This window comes from Dermacentor silvarum, chromosome 4, assembly GCF_013339745.2.
Source record: "Dermacentor silvarum isolate Dsil-2018 chromosome 4, BIME_Dsil_1.4, whole genome shotgun sequence".
Lineage (NCBI taxonomy): Eukaryota > Metazoa > Arthropoda > Arachnida > Ixodida > Ixodidae > Dermacentor > Dermacentor silvarum.
This window is the reverse complement of record NC_051157.2, coordinates 13,327,340-13,343,437: the sequence shown is the minus strand read 5'-3', so window position 1 is coordinate 13,343,437 and position 16,098 is coordinate 13,327,340. Positions and strand designations below refer to the sequence as shown.

Sequence of the window (16,098 nt, the reverse complement as noted above, 5' to 3'; positions counted from 1 at the left end):
AGCAGCCGTGCGTTCTGTCCAACTATGCATGCAGCTCGTGGGTGACGCGTGGTTGCGATTCATAGTAGCCGCCGCAGACATACCTACGGTCATGCAGCGCTTTGTTTCTATACAGATGGCACGTGCTACTCTGGGGCCATATCGTAGCCATTGCCGCCGCAGACCGCGCAGCCTGTCTTGCGTGGCACTACGCTTTTCCTGTCACGTGTTCGTTACAACAGCGACGAGAGCGAACCTTCGTCGCGGGGAAGTCGTGCCACCAGTGTCAGCGACGACAACGCCCAAGAGAGCGTCACACCAAGCCTAACTCGTAGCCGCTCACCATCGCCCCTTGCAGGAACAGTGGTCCCCGTCACACAAGCTGGTACCGCGGACTGACCTCAACAGCTGACGCCGCGGGCGACCGTAGTCCTCCGCCCCTCACACCACCCTGCCCGGCAGCAACACACAAGATACAGGAACGATCACACGGAATGATAAGGTTAGCGAAGACGAACGTTTTAAAAAATTATTGTTGGCTTCGGATTTGGTTGCAAGACAACACATAATCAGTGTTGCCAACATGACCCCGCGAATAGGGGAGGTGGAGAAGTTAGAGCGATTCCATAAACCAACGCTCATTGTGTTCGCGAATAATGAACACAGAACATGGAAAATCGTAAAAAATACAGGTGTCAACATGATACTCGTAAATATGGGCGACAAATCGGGCGCTTCAAGATAAAAGCTTGGTAGGCATGCGTAAAATGTCTTGGTCAGCGAAGTTAGGTTCAACAAAACCGCCCACTGCGATTTTGTTGTTCTTACAAATAAAACCGCGAAAACCTCCCTGCCCTCTCGGCGAAATCGCACGAACGCGCTCGTACCACTGCCTGCTTCCTTTCTCTCCCCCCCCCCCCCCCCCCTCATATGATTCTCTCATGAATCAATAAAGTTTACCCACCCACTGCTCTCGCGTTCGTCGTTATAGTCTGCTACAGATGGCTCCGTTGGCGCCACTCGGCGCACTGCGCGAACTCGCTCGTGTCACTGCTCCCGCGTTCGTCGTCGTCGTCTTCTTTCACAGCTGGTTCCGTTGCCGCTCATCATTCCAGAGTAAAATTTCACTTCTCTTCTGTCGTCGTAATGGGGAGGCCGCGTTTACGGGGATATGAGCCCTTCATTGTCTTAGGTGACGGAAAGATTTAATTTTGAAGCAATTTAATTTTGAAGAATCGCAAGCGGCAATGCGAGAACGGCAGACTGCGGGCATAACGTCAGTGACTGTCGTTTTTTCCGTTGCAGCCGAACGTGTGTGTAACCTCATTAAGAAACACAAAGACGTAACCAATAATTGAGAAGGGCTTTAATGTACCACCGGGATTAACCCAGTGATGAACACCGGGGCCGCACGTCTCAGTGGTCAACCATCTGAACGGAGTGCTTGGGCAGTGATTCTCTTTTTTTGTGTGTGTATGCACACGGGAACTAAAGACGACAATCACTTAAGCATCTGAGAGGCTTAATTCAGTTCCAGACGTCATCAGCGCGGAATGCGGAAATTGTATTATCTGGGCGAGTGGGCGTGAGAAACGATTCCCTGCGTCACTCGGCCGGTCCGACGCACGCAGGCAGCACTGCCTTGGACATCTCGTAAGGAATGCATACGAGCGCGGAGAACGGGGAGAAACGCGACCAGCATCCATCGCCCGATGGAGGCCCATATAGCTCGCACTGGGTATACTCGAGAGCCACGCCGTCACTCTTACGAACTGCTCGCTCGTTTCTGGTTACCCACCGAGCGTGCGTGCAAAACACGAGCTACGAATACCGTGCAGCGTATTGTAAGCTAGCACCTGAATATTTTAGCTGGACAGTGAAGCCTAGCTGCTGTAGCGGGTGCCGGCTACACATGAACCGTTCTTACGCACGCGCGTTAATACGCAAATAATTCCATGGCTGCCAGTTCATGAAGCTCATCGTTCGTAAGAACTGTTATTCTCTTGTAGCCGGCGGCCCTCACTGCGATTTGTTTTCGCATGCTCGTACAAACAATTCTGGCGAAATAAGTGCCCTGTGAACACGAACCCCGGGCCGAAATAACAAAGATTTTCGTTCATAAGCGGTCTTTGATTCGTTAGATTCATTCTCTGACGTTATGTTTGGTGACACGAATGTCCAGCCACTGCTCTCAACAAACTCGTTCTCGAGCGTTCGAACTACTTCGCGACAGCAGGCCCTGGCCCCGTATCCGGAAAGACGTTCTTGCGTTACAGCTGTTCGTAAAAGCAGGCGCCAACCTATATAGCGATATTGCAGATATCAGCCAAGATGACCGGCCACTGGCAAACCGCTCTTATGAACTAAATTTTCTGTGAATTTAGTCCCTGGTTGTGAATTCGCAAAGCGGTTAGTACCGCGCAGGTGCTCACGGGAGTGAGCCCCTATCATATTCATAACGAACATAATATGAGCGACCGCGACATCCTAAGAGATCTCGTGGGAGGAACGCTTCGGGAATTCGGCCTCAGCCTCACAACTCTTCTGCCGTAAGAACACCTAACTATTGAGCAAAGAACCTTCACGATCTAAGGTGGCTATCACAGATGTTCAATCATGGATTGACTGAGCATTTTATTTTCTTGAAAGTTCAAGGGAAACCGAGGACTTAAGGCGTGCATGCCTGACAAAAGGTCCCCGCTCCCACATGCAGTTCTGACAACGGTTTTCACACAATAGTAATTACACCTCTGTTCTACTCAAACGGTATTGATTAATGGAGGAAGAAACAAAACAAAACAATGTTAGACGACATTTTAATTTTACAGTTCTCCTTATACAGAAAAACCTAACATAAAAAAATTATATACACCGCTAACTTAAGACAGTGAAATAGTGATTATGAAGGTAAACTCATAATAAAGGTGCAAAATTCAAACTCATACGCCTACTGTAAATATTAACAAAAGATAGAGGAACAGGCCAACACTAATTATAAAAGCAGAAAAATACATTTCTGTCATACAGTGTAACAGCCTTCCAACCTATTGAAAGAAAGCGTAATGAAGTTGTTCCCTCAGTGGTAAACCTTTAATTCGTTTTTGAATGCGCATGGTTCGCAAGTATAATTAACCTGTCCTTCAGTGTTGTTTAATAATTCAATATTTAGATAAAGAATGTTCGTTTCAAGTGATTTGTCCGTAATTTACCAGTGTGTAGAAGTAAATGTCCGAAACAATATGCCAGTATGGGCGGCTGATCACTACGTCTAATAACATCCAATAACTTTCTAGTTTCGCTTTGGATGCGCGAAAAAAAGGTGCTCGTAATGCGTGCTTTTTGCTGTTATCAGTTTGTTGTCTTATTTCCGCATTTATTGAATGCTGCGAGGAGGCCTGAGTCACGTGTTTTTTTTTTACGATGAAGATAATCATCCGTGATACGTGCGAAGAGCTCATTCGTTTCGGCCACTTGATTAGCTGGCTCTAGCTTGCTTCCATAACGCTGCACACGCCTTTACCGAGTCGGAATATACAGTAGTGAGTGCCTGTGTAACGCGTCATTACCATCTCCAGCGTTGCGGTGGTAGTCGTTGCGAATCTCTATCCGCGTCGCTTACCATCATGTCATCCTAGAAAGCAGATCGCATCCACCATTTACGCGTTGATCAGCAAGAGCAACAGCTGCCTCTCTCGCAGCTGATGTGTTGCTTGCGGTGGGTGCTGTTCGGTTCGTTCCTCGCATTGTTTATTATTATGACCGGAGCCCAACGCCAAGCAGCGCGACACTATACACGTCTGCGAATTCGCGCACAGCAACCTGCATTGCCGCTAAGAACCAATCAGTTCTATCCTACGTTACCGACATTCGCTATAGACGCGTACGACGCTCCTGTCGTGACTCACTCAGGAGATAAGAGCATAATGATGTTTGGCTGAGAAGGCCCGGTAGGGTATCCCGACAAATTGCTGCCTGTGACACGTTCGTTTGTGTTTAGGTTGCGATGTTCGCACTGTGTTGTTCGCGAGCTGCCATTTATTTTCAAGCTTGTATGGAGACATGCAAACGCGCATCCTCGGGTGCGGGATTTATTACGAGTGTCCCTAATTTGTGACAAGCGTTTCCGTTTACTTTTGCACTTACTCCCAGACACAAAGTTCTATAGGCACTAAAGGCATTTGTCAGTAAATAAGTGTGCATTCCATGAGCAGCCGTATTTGTTCATCGTTATAGTTCTCAGTATCTTCGGAGAAGTACCGGTCGTATTTTCACATAAAGCAGCCATTAAATCTTCTTGAAAAGAAATAATAAGTTGTAGTTTCGTTAGCTTAGTCAAAATAAGAATTCACTCTTTAAAAAGTTTGCACACTTCGGGGCTTATCTTGTCCCGCAACAATTATTGTCTTGCTTGCGTTTTCTTTCGTGAAAACTCTGCGCACGCTACTTTCTTGCCGAGAATGCCATGTCACGTTGATAACGCGCATTCCGTTCGTGACCTGGAAGTGCCGGGCACGCAGCGTTAAAGGAAAGAAATGCGGGCAAGATGACGATTATTGTAGATGCCAGGCAATTTAGAGAATCGATGTTATGCGAAGTATTTTGCAAGCAGTTGGCTATCCGGCATCGTTTGCAGTTACACTCCAAACGATGGAGGAGTTACGTAGGATTCAAGGAGGGTTCAAGGAGTTACCAGATGGTCGAACGTGTTTCCGTAAAGCAAGCAATTGTGTACGTTACGTGAGCCTCTGTGTGACGACAGAAGCACCGCGGCAATGGCGGTAGTATAGTATGACGGCATGACAGTTTTTTACCTATTCCGGCGATGAACCGGGGGTTTACAACGTGTTCCGTTACGACCTGCGCCGATCCCGAAGATGGTAGAATGTCGCGCGACGTCCTCGTAGCGTTATCTGCTATGAGCAAAGGACTAGGTAGCATATCATCTCTATCGTCTCCCGGTGATATAGTAAGAGTGAGCGTGTGGTTTGGTGGACTTCTCAAGAATAGCATGGCTAGGCGATTCGGCAGAGATTGTATCCGCGTGTACCCTCGCCAATTTACAGCCGTATTACTTGGTACGATGCGTGAATAAAAATTTTAAAAAGCAAGATAGAGATACGACAGTCCAAGTCAGCTCACATTGCATTACGCATACCGGAAACCGCAAACCAACCGCGAAGGCTCATAACACAATTTTTTGCATAACACACAGATATCGATCAAGATTAATCAAGGGTAGCATGAAGGGGGTAAATTTTTTACAGCCGCAACTATATGAAGCCAACCGACAATGAAGCCGAGAAAAGAATTGGGGACAATAACAAATCATTAACAAAAACAAAAATTAAAGAAAAGACAACTTGACACCTGTGGGTTCCGCTTCCACAACCTACGCATAACGAGCGCAATACTCTGAAAATTAAGCTGCGGTGGTGGCCTCTAAAAACCCATATATTTTTTTTAACTTTCTGGTACATTTGTGAATGCGCTCTAAACTTAAGCCAGGGGGTGTTAGCCAGCGCCACTCACAACCGCAGCGGCGTATGAAGAAGGCCCTGACACTGCTCTATCACGAGCCCTGGGCAGTGTTAAACAGAGCTCGAGCATAGAGGCGCCTTTTGTGAATACAACCGCGGCTGCACAGACCTGTTTCGAGTGAAGCGTCTCCGATGTCTAAGGACAGGTCGAGAGAGGCGATGATGTCTGTGCATGGTTTCCGCACTGTCTTTCCCGCTGTTGTTGGCGGCCAGCAGGTGAAGGAGTCCCAGGCTGCAGGGCACTGAACCGCACTCCACGATCCTGCAGAAAGGGGACGACAAACGACGGTATTTACCACGATCTAGCATCAGAAAAGGAAAACACGAAAAAAAAAAACAACGAACGTTTGAACAGTTGGTGAAATTGCGCTAAACATTTGCACTTATGCCACTCGGACAGCCGCTTCAAAATTAGTTGGACCAGGCCACGTGCAAGCCTTGAGGCACCCTTAATACATAGCCGTGGTTCTCCACAAAGTTTAGTTTCGAAGCAACGTTTTATAAAAAGCAAGAGAGAGAGACACGTGATAAGGAAAACAAAGGGAAGGTAAACGAGGTTGGCTACCTTGAGCGGAGGGAATAGGTGAATGGGATTAAAAGGGGATAAGAAAAATATGCAAGACATGCAAGCACATGCTCAAGCGTACACAAGTGGGTAGATATAAGGTGATGTACCTTAAGAAAAGGAGCAGCGCTTTCGCGGCTTTGTACATCGCCGACGCAATGTTTCATGATGTTTCTTTCAGTAGGAAAGGTCATGGTTTACAGACGCTGAATCTCTTTAGTCCTTCTTAATTGTGCTAAATATAGCTCAAGCACGCTTTTTTCGCCCCTCTTCCACTTTTCTGTAGTGCTGGACGTCCAACCAGCCTCGAATATGTTTGACGTTTTCTACCAAAACATGCTATGATAGCGCATAATTGGTGTTTGTTGGGGAAACGTGGTTCTTTTCTGGCTTTGCTATATTGTGCAGTCGTGATTAATAAAAATTGGAAGAAAAAAATAGATCTGCTATCGAGGGGGGGAGGGGGTACACTGACAGCCTCGATGTTGCGATTTGAGCATAGATAGGGCTATAAAAAAGAGTAATGTGGTCCAAAGTATTCCTAAGCGTCCAATATTTAAGAAATACATGCTAGAAAGTTGCTTTTCAACATCCCGTTGCTTCTAGCTTCTGCATACTACTCGCGCAGTCTTTATAACCAACAAAAATAGCACAACAATTTTTATAACCAGCGTTTTCTCCCCGGATTAGACGAGTATATATAAATGACGCTCGGGCGGGGGCACTCACTCAATCGATTGATAGATGACACGGTTCAATTTGTGTCGCTTCTAGGACGAGTTGCTAACTGATACTGTGCGGGGGTACTCTGAATTAAGACACAGACTTTTTGTAAGGCCAACATAAGTGCACTATCAACTCCATTTTATTCTATTTCATGTGTTCATATAACTACATGATCGCAAAGCTGCATGGTGCTCACTGCCAATCTAACAGCAGAGTTTGAAACGCTTGCTTCATTTTTCGACGAGATAACGTAATGGTGTTTTATTTTATTTTATTTATTGATTGTATACTGCGAGTCCTACAATAGTTCATGCATGAGTGAAAACGCAAGCTGCACAAAAAACAAGTTGTAAAGAAATGAACAACCGAGTACGTAAACAACGGTTCGGCAGTGGTGCTTCATTGATGAACTGAAATAAATAAAAATAAACAAAGACACTGACAAACATAGGATATGAGCTTCATTTTAATTATTGCCGTTTAGTATAACGTTGAAATCGCGTTCAGTTTATTGCGCGTCTCATTCTAGTTTTTTTTTTCTTTTTGAGAAGACGCATACACTGCAAATTTTATAAAGACCCAACTCCTTCGCAATAACAGCAAATAATAATAGCAATAATAAAAATTGAATTTCAGACAACTTTTCGACTTAATTTCACTGCTAGTAGTTATCCTTTTACAACGAGTTTTGTAAGCAATTACGGCACGCAAGCACTGCGCATTCAGAAGGAAGGGGGAGACCTAAGTACTATGGTCCCAGCCTCCCCCCCCCCCCTCCCCCCCCCCTTCCCCAGACCCACCAGGCCTAAGTCTAAGACTTGCTTGCGTTTCTGCGCGGGTGAAATTGAGCAGTAAACATTCTTCTACTTTCCTCCCCGCGTTCTCTACAAGTGATGCAGAAGCCCTGTCTAACCACTACTCCCCCATCCATCCCGTGCAGCCCTCAATACTGTCTTTGATACTGCGTTGCTCATAAGCACCGCCCCCAAACCGCCACCTTCTTTCCGCCTAGTTTCGTCTCCGCTGTTCCACAATCCGCATCATTTCGTTTTAGGCAAGAGTAAATGATGACTCTTGACCCACATATCTTCAGCAGACGTTAGCTTAATCCGAAAGCTGTCGAAACATTACACACTTTACGTAATAGATCCGCGTAGCCCACTCGATCTCATGAAGCCTTCAAGCAGTCTCACTGTGATATTGCCAGACCTTTACATAATTTTACTTGGTGATTCATGCGAACATCATTATTTTTTATGTACATATATAGGCTTATGAAGAATGATTCCTAGGTTCATCCGGGTCACAAACACCCACTCTAAATAAAACACATCGTCTGCCCTTGACTGTAACAGAAACTTACGATACGACTTGATTTCAGTCGAGGCAGAGCTTCAAACCAGGACTCTCTAAAATCCAGTCTTCCCGGCGGCATCAGGTGTGACCTGGCGTTTTTTTTTTTTCTCTTGGAGGCCAAGAAGCGCGAAGCCAGTGAACCCGGGAGTCCCCGCACACCCGCACACATGCACACACACGTACACACACACGCACACACACGCACACACACACGCACGCACACACGCACGCACGCACGCACGCACGCACGCACACGCACGCACACACGCACGCACACACACACACACACACACACACACACACACACACACACACACACACACACAACACACACACACACACACACACACACACACACACACACACACACACACACACACACACACACACACACACACCACACACACCACCACCACACACACACACACACACACGCACGCACGCACACAAAAAATTGGAAGAAAATAAAACGTAGAAACTAGGTGCAACTATTACGGCCTTCGGCGGCAAAGAAAACCCGCTTTACGCAAGAGCGCCACACCTCAACCCCCGAGCGCGTAATTTCGCAACTCTATTGGGACGTATAGCGCGCGCAATTTAGTGCAGCGCTTCGCAGCTGTGTTTTGCTTTTGCGTTTCTTGTTATTTTACTTGCACCGCTGAGAAAACAAATGGCACAGAATTGGAGAGAATTTAAGGCCACTCGCTTTCCGCTTGACTCGGCAGTACGTGCACGCCGCTCCTTTTGCCGGAGCCACAAGCACGCAACCTCAGACATTGCCTTTCTAAATGTATGCACTACTGTGGAAGCATGGAAGAGGTGTAAAAGGCGAGGTGGGAAGGAGAGGGCGCGAACTTTACACAGTTTACGTAATGCACATGCGCAACCTCCTCCACCCCGAAAAGCCTCGCACTGGTGTCACTATATACGAATTATTCTAGGTAGTTGCATCGTATTATTTGAAAATTATTCCAAATGTGATCTTGTTTTTTTTTGTATTTCATATCATTACGAAAAGATGGCTCTTCAGTCCATATGGTTCACGAATATCCAGTGAAAACGCAGACACCACCGTCTGCATTTGATTGTAACAGGAACTTACGAGACGACTTCATTTCACTCGAGGCAGAGCTTACAGCACAGACAGCCAGTCTTCCTTTAATTTAATTTAATTTAAGTAACTTAACAGCAGACTTGAATGATTCCTCCAGCTGTGACCTTATTTACTGGGAGAGTTACTTCTAACGTCCTTTTCCTTGTTTGTTTTGTGGCTGTGCTGTTTTCTTTTTCCTTTTTATTGCGATAGCAATTATATGGACACTCCAGGCCGTATTTCTGCCGTCGGCGTCGCCATCGCCGTAAGGTTCCGTATAAATTCCAAGGGCGATAAAATCGTCGCCGCGCGCGGTATTCTGTATGTGCGAGTCAAAGCGTGCGAGCGTGAGCCGGCGATCGAGGCTAAAGCTCGCTCAGGAAAGGGAGGAAAGCGGGGAGGCAGCGCGCCGCCTTCCGTCGCGCGCAATGCTAAGGGGTAGGAGAGGGGGGGGCTTCTACTCCGAGTGGCCCGGGCCCCTGGCAGCTGTATCTTGAAAGCCATCTGCGACGAGCACAGAGTTCGCCGCGCGCTGTATTTTCGCGGCTTAGTTCGCGTTGATGCGAGAGGAGGCACGAAGGTCAATTCGCTCACTGCTGCTGCCTCGCTTCCTCACTCCAGCAATTTGACAGCGAGTTCCTGCGGTCATCGAGTGAGATGTGTTCATGTTTGCTTGTGCGCGCCTGACACCATGCTCTTTAATTTAGTTAGTACACCTATGTTTACAAGTTTATACGGCCGATAAAACTACTATCCTTACTTCGTATACCTTTCCACTAATTTGCTATCGCAATCGATGCTTCGCCTTTCGGGCGAAACTGCTACTTTTTTTTTTGAACATGCAAGTAGCAAGACGGTATTGCAAACTACACGGAAATCGAGCCTTGCAAAAGCGTGCCAGCCATTGTACCGCCAGAATGTCTCTTTTGAACGTGCGTGGGGCTACCTCTGTGCATTTGTGATGTGACTGCCTCCCGTGATACAAAACTCTAAAGCGCGGGCTGTGACGAAAAATATCTTTCACGAGTGGTTTATCTGGATAGCACCTATATCAGACACGGTCACTGCTACCGAAATTAATAAGCACGCTGCCGCTTTCACTCTGTGGGCAATTTCGCTCGATGTGTAGAAACGCCAGCATGATAAGCTGCTAAGGCGAACTCATAGTGAGGCCGTACCATGAGCGCGTAGATTTTACGGCCACTTCAAGAAACGGCGAGTCTCTACTGCAAGCATAGTTTGGCTGCAGCATGTTAAATTGTCGCCGCCGGTGCTTTTGGGGGCAAGGGGCGAAGACGTTTTTGCAGCCTAGCGTCTTCAGAATGGCATCGCTAGTAGATATAAACATTAATGGTCAGTGAAGTGAGCTCCTCAGCACGCCTGCCAGCTTTCACAAACCTGCATCGTTTTACTAAGACACAGCGCTATCTTCAAAAATCCCATAATACACACACTACACACACACTGTAGAGTGACTTATCAGAGTGACATTTTAGAGCGCGTGTATGGGCTCTCAGAGGTCAATCGTGAATTAGCAAACAACTGAATCGGCGAGTGGCCTTTCCCACGTGCACCCACCCCCCTCTTCCCCGCCAAACGACAAGAACATGTGGGAAAGGGTGTATTATCTCGTTTTACGTTGCCAGTACTTGCTACTTTTTTTTTGGCACGAGCGCCGAGTGACACTCTTGTTTCTTGCGCAGCAACTTCCGGTTAGGGATCGACTTCTGGTTTGTCACAGAGGTGGGACGAAATTAAAAATAAATCATAAAAAATAAGAACAGGTAGATATCGATGGTTCTACTTATGGTTGACGATAGATATGACATCAGAGCGCATGTTTAGTACAATAAAGAGCTAATTAAGTGTCAGGAATAATTAGAAACAATTAAGGAAAGTTTAATTGCCGTACAGCAAAGCACACAATCGTACACTTTAGATGCCCACCGCATCAGTACAGGTTCCCGTGAAACTCCAAGACCAGCAGTGCCGTAATCAGTGACGTCACACTTAAACTAGAGGTACCCGCTCATTACTAATGAAAATAAAAACAAGCTAATTAGAGCTACACACCACCTGACACAGAGTGAACGCCTGCCTAACACAGCGGAGGAGTGACGTCGCTCCCTCCTCTCTTGCTTCTCCTCTCCCGGCGCACACTTGCTCCGTCGCTCGTTCGTGCGCGCCAGCTGCGCGCCGGCGAAATAAATGTGTTTCTCCTCCTCCTGCTCGCCGGCGCTCGTTACATGCTCTCACGTCAGCGGGGAAGGGGCGCTTAAAGTACGCTTCGTGCGCCGTCAGCTAGGGGGCTACGCGTCGCGCCCTCCTCGCCCTCATTCGCTCCCTGGCCCGCTCCTCTGTGCGTGGTGGTTTCCCGCCAGTTCCGTTTGCTCGCTCCTCCGAGTTCAGTTTCCCGCCATACACCAGGGTTCGATTGTCACTAGCAGAACCATAATTCAAGGGTTATGATCATTTCTCATTTTTCTTTGGTTTTGCTAAATAAAGTAATAAAGTGAACAATTTCTAATAAAGTAAATAAGCCATAACAACGTGCAAACAGCGGCCCACTCTTCTTTTCACCGACTTAGCACGTGATCATCTGTCTACCGCAAGTGCACAGAGTCAGCTGTGCCCGCATTAAAAATGCACCGGCTGGCAAGCCCGCACGCACGCGAGTAATGTCTACGCACGAGCGAGCCCGCCCTGCAACAGTCGGCTCGACCACCGCCACCACAACCACTGTGAGCACTGCGTCGTTCAGCGCTCCTGCTGTCTACGTCAGAGCGCGGCTAGCCGACGACGTCGCGTGCTTCGAATGCACAGTGGTCATTGTCGCATTGCGACGACTGCCCGCCCGCACGCGCTCGCTGTAGAGCAAGGCCATTATGACGTTTAGTACGGCCGCCGCTCGGCCTGAAGCGCGGTAATGATGCGCTTTTTAGACGTGTCGAAATAGGACCTGTCGTCGTCCAACCCCCCTCCCGTCCCCCTGTTTTCTTTCGTAACTCCTGTTATATCGTGAGAGCGGTCGGCGGAATGCTGGTGAAGGAGCGCAATCGTTTGCCACCCTGCCGGATCGTTTAGCGATTCCCCTACAAGTTACAAGCTACAAGCTCGGTTAGCGTCGTTTCGTCTCTCTCGCGCTGGTGTGTGGGTGGAATGCCCGCTTGCCTCGTTTAAGCCTCTCCCCCTTTCCCGCAGACGCGAACCGCGGAAAGAGAGTGATCTGGTATCTGCGCTGTATGGCGTTATGTTGCGTAAGCGATGCCTGTGATCGTGTGTGTGCGCGTGTGTGCGGAGAAACCCTTTCGATTAATTGCCGCCGTGAGCACCGGCTCTCGCCGGATGGTAATTATTCCTGCGTACTAATCTCTTCATTGCGTTCGACTCTACGCGAGAGTGAAACGCGCCGTGATGTAGATGACCAATTTAGGAAACGCCACGTCCGCAGGTATTCTCATTCGACAGTTAAATAAATGCTTTGAGCAGGGCACATTTACGTGGCGACGCTTGGTTACACTTGCCGTTATCTCGACGAATGCGGTGCAGCTGGTTTATGGCTTTATGTTCCCTGTTACGCAAATGCGTACCACGGTACACTACAGCGCTTTCCACTAAGCGAGCTGCAGCATCCAGGGCTACTAGAAAATCTATCTCACGAGGCCACGTGTAAGCCTCTGCAATGTCGCCCAGGCTATAGCATGAACGCTTTCGGAAGGGCTTTTCACACAGTTCTGAGCATACTTAGCGTATACTGTGAGTATGTACTCAGAATACTAAGTGCTCCAGCTTGCACACTGTCGGCAGAAGTTGCCAACATTTCAAGTAGCCTTTTAAAAAATAAATAACTCAGTCAAACTTTAAAAGAGAAATGGCCCGGCTGCAAAAGACCAAGATCTTAGTATTTATTTATTTATTTATGAGTACCTTACAGCGCCCTCGTGGGACATTGTGTAAGGGGGGCAATACAGCATGTACATAATAGAGAAATACACATAGGTGAAATATTGATTATTACAAATGTAAGTGAACACACGAACAGAGAAACGCAAAATATACTAAAACAGCAAAGTGTAGTGTCTGAAGGCGTTACACAAAAGATAATATAAAGCAACTATTTAAACACCAACAGTTTAACAAGATATGATAACTGCCGAAAAAGTATTACGCAAATAACTGTACACAGACGATAAAATAAAAACAGGTGAAAAAAGCATCGTCAAAACTATAAAAGCAAAAAAAAAAGCATACCGGTAACAGCATTGTAGGCACGGGTGAACGCGAAAACGCCATACATCAAATTTCGGTGCATAAATATTTTTTTAGGTTGCTTAAGAACTTTGCGTGATCCCGCTCTGATGCGAGATCATCTGGTAGGTCATTCCACAAACGAATCGCTCGTGGAAGGGCCGAAAGGTTGAAAGCGTCGGTTTCACCGTACATGCGTGATAAGCTAAAGTTGTTATTTAGTCGGCGTGAAGTTCGATGAGCTAGATTAAGGTGAACAGATGGCATCATGCTGGTGTGGATGAGTTTGTGGAAAAGTGATAAAAAGGAAATGTCACGGCGAATTTTTAGTGGCTCGAGTGCAAGGCCTTGTTTAATCTGTGTTATGCTAGATGGGTAGCTGTAGTTACGCGTAATGAATCGACTGGCTCTGTTCTGGAGCCAGTCGAAACTTGAAATTATACGTTAATGACGGTTTAGTGGAATTCTCCTCAGCAAAAAATCTGCCGGGCAATTTCATGTCGCACAAATACGTATATTTCGTATTGTTAGGTTACTCATCACGTTCTTGTAGGTGGTGACCAAACTGCATCGGGCAGCTGCACTGGTGAGACGCTCTTAGAGTATAAAGTAGTGCTATGACACGCATCAAAAGAAGGTTACTAGATAGGCTACGGCGCCGTCTGCGTATCCAACGCGCACAGAACCACAAAGACCTGCATTAACCGACGGTGGGAGCTTCCCCCAAATATTGATCCACCTTTGGCAACCGGGATCCTGGCGCGGAATCGCTTGTCCCCGTTTCACCGGTGGGTGTCCGGTGGTGGGGTTCGAACCCAGCACCTCCCGCAGTCGGGCCAGACCCATCAAAAGAAGGGAATTTTCAATGTGTACATGATAGTGAAATAAATGGCTAAGCGATATAGAAGCTTTCAGATTTCGTTAAGTCCTTATCGCCAATTTACATCGAAGCTTTATTATTGGAACAACTCTGCGTGACATCCTAGATTGTGGTGGACTGTTGTCGCTTACAACCTTGTCAATGACCGCAGTGCTTACGGCTCCTTGGGCTAATAAATATCAAAACTCGCCTTTTCACTTTTATGCTATCCTGCGCATTTGAGAATAACCAGAACTTGTGAAGTTGCAAAAAATAAAACGTAAGTCTCTGAAGTTGGTAGACGTAGAATCTTAAAAAGGGTAGCACACCTGGCTAAGTCTCTCGTTAGCGTAACGTCCGAACAGCGGCTTCGCTGTCGTGCTTGTTGCTGTGCAACAGTCCCAAGCAATTAGTCCTAGGACGCGGTAGTTTAGGTTGTCCGAGCAACCTTAGCATCCAGAACGCTGCGTGAGTTTTTTTAAAACAGAGGGTGGAGTGCTCAGTGAGGCAGCCAAATTGCGTGGCAGCTGGCTATCAATATGCAAAATTCATGCTGGCGAAATTTTATCTTCTTTTTGAGCGAGTTTGCATGTTGAGGTCGCATGAGCATTAAGATACCTATGCTTGTCTATTTCCCACGATTATCCAACAGGCAGACAGACAGATAAACATGTACAAACACATACATATATACACACATACGTACAGTCAACCACAAAAGTTTGCGGACCACGCGAGCGCGTGCCAGACTGCCTATCCGCGCCACCTAGCGGTACGTCACCTAGCGGTGACAGGGGCGCTCTCCCGGATATGAGACCTCTTGGTACTCGCCTGCCTGTTAATTTTTTATTCCCGTGCATGACATTGTTAGTTCGTTGTGTTGACGCAGAGCGCTGTCTGCGATAAGACCGCCACATATCTGGCTTGATAGCAGTATCGGCGCAATCACTACAACCTTTGTCGACTGGTGTGCCAGTGGGTAGATAAGTTTCACGAAGCGCTGCGACGATTTTTTTTACGCGACGTTTACTGGCGCACTTTGGTTGGCCGCATCTTGGTCCAATGAGTGTTGCTGCTTCTGCGTCTTGAGAGAAAGGGTAGGGAGGTGTTTCACTGTCATCAAAAATAAAGAAAAAGCGGATGCATAGAAAATTTTCTTTCACACATAGGCGCATCTTCGCATCAGTCGCTGAAAACGTAGTAGACTTGCTTCAGGCCACGTGGTGATTGCCTATTTGGAAAGATGCCGCTGCGTGTTCCACTTGACGAAAGAAGGCACATTGTGCGTTTATTTATAGAGGGAATACCTCAGCGCGAAATCTGCCGCCGAACCAACAGGAGCCGGACTGCCGTGAATAGGATTATTCAAGCTTTCCGCGACGATGACAGATTCACAGATATGGAGCGCAGTGGGCGTCCAAGGGCCACGACTGAGGAAGAGGACCGCCTGATTAAGGCCGCCATCGTGGCTGATCCTTTTCAAAGTGCAGAGGATATCCGAGAAGCGCTCTCGCTCACGGTATCGTCTGAGACTGTAAGAAGAAGGCTGAGTGAGCTTGGCCTGCAGTCTTTCGTAGCAGCACAGAAGCCCTGCCTCTCAGACAGCCAGCTACAAGAACGACTCATGTTCGCTACAGCAATGAAAGATTGGACAACAGAGAAATGGGGCGATGTCATCTTTAGCGACGAGTCAACTTTTTCCACGCGCTGGGACCAACGGAAGCGGGTTTGGCGT

At 47.3% G+C, this 16,098-nt stretch overlaps 1 protein-coding gene across 1 annotated transcript in view; it reads right to left on the bottom strand.

Moving 5' to 3' along the window:
- The window catches only part of LOC119449469 (corticotropin-releasing factor receptor 2), a 201,015-nt gene that overhangs the window by 108,253 nt on the left and 76,664 nt on the right, over nt 1-16,098 (bottom strand). The window contains exon 2 of the mRNA XM_037712643.2: nt 5,626-5,778. Coding sequence (XP_037568571.1) covers nt 5,626-5,778 — 153 coding nt within the window. The remainder of the gene's footprint in view (nt 1-5,625; nt 5,779-16,098) is intronic.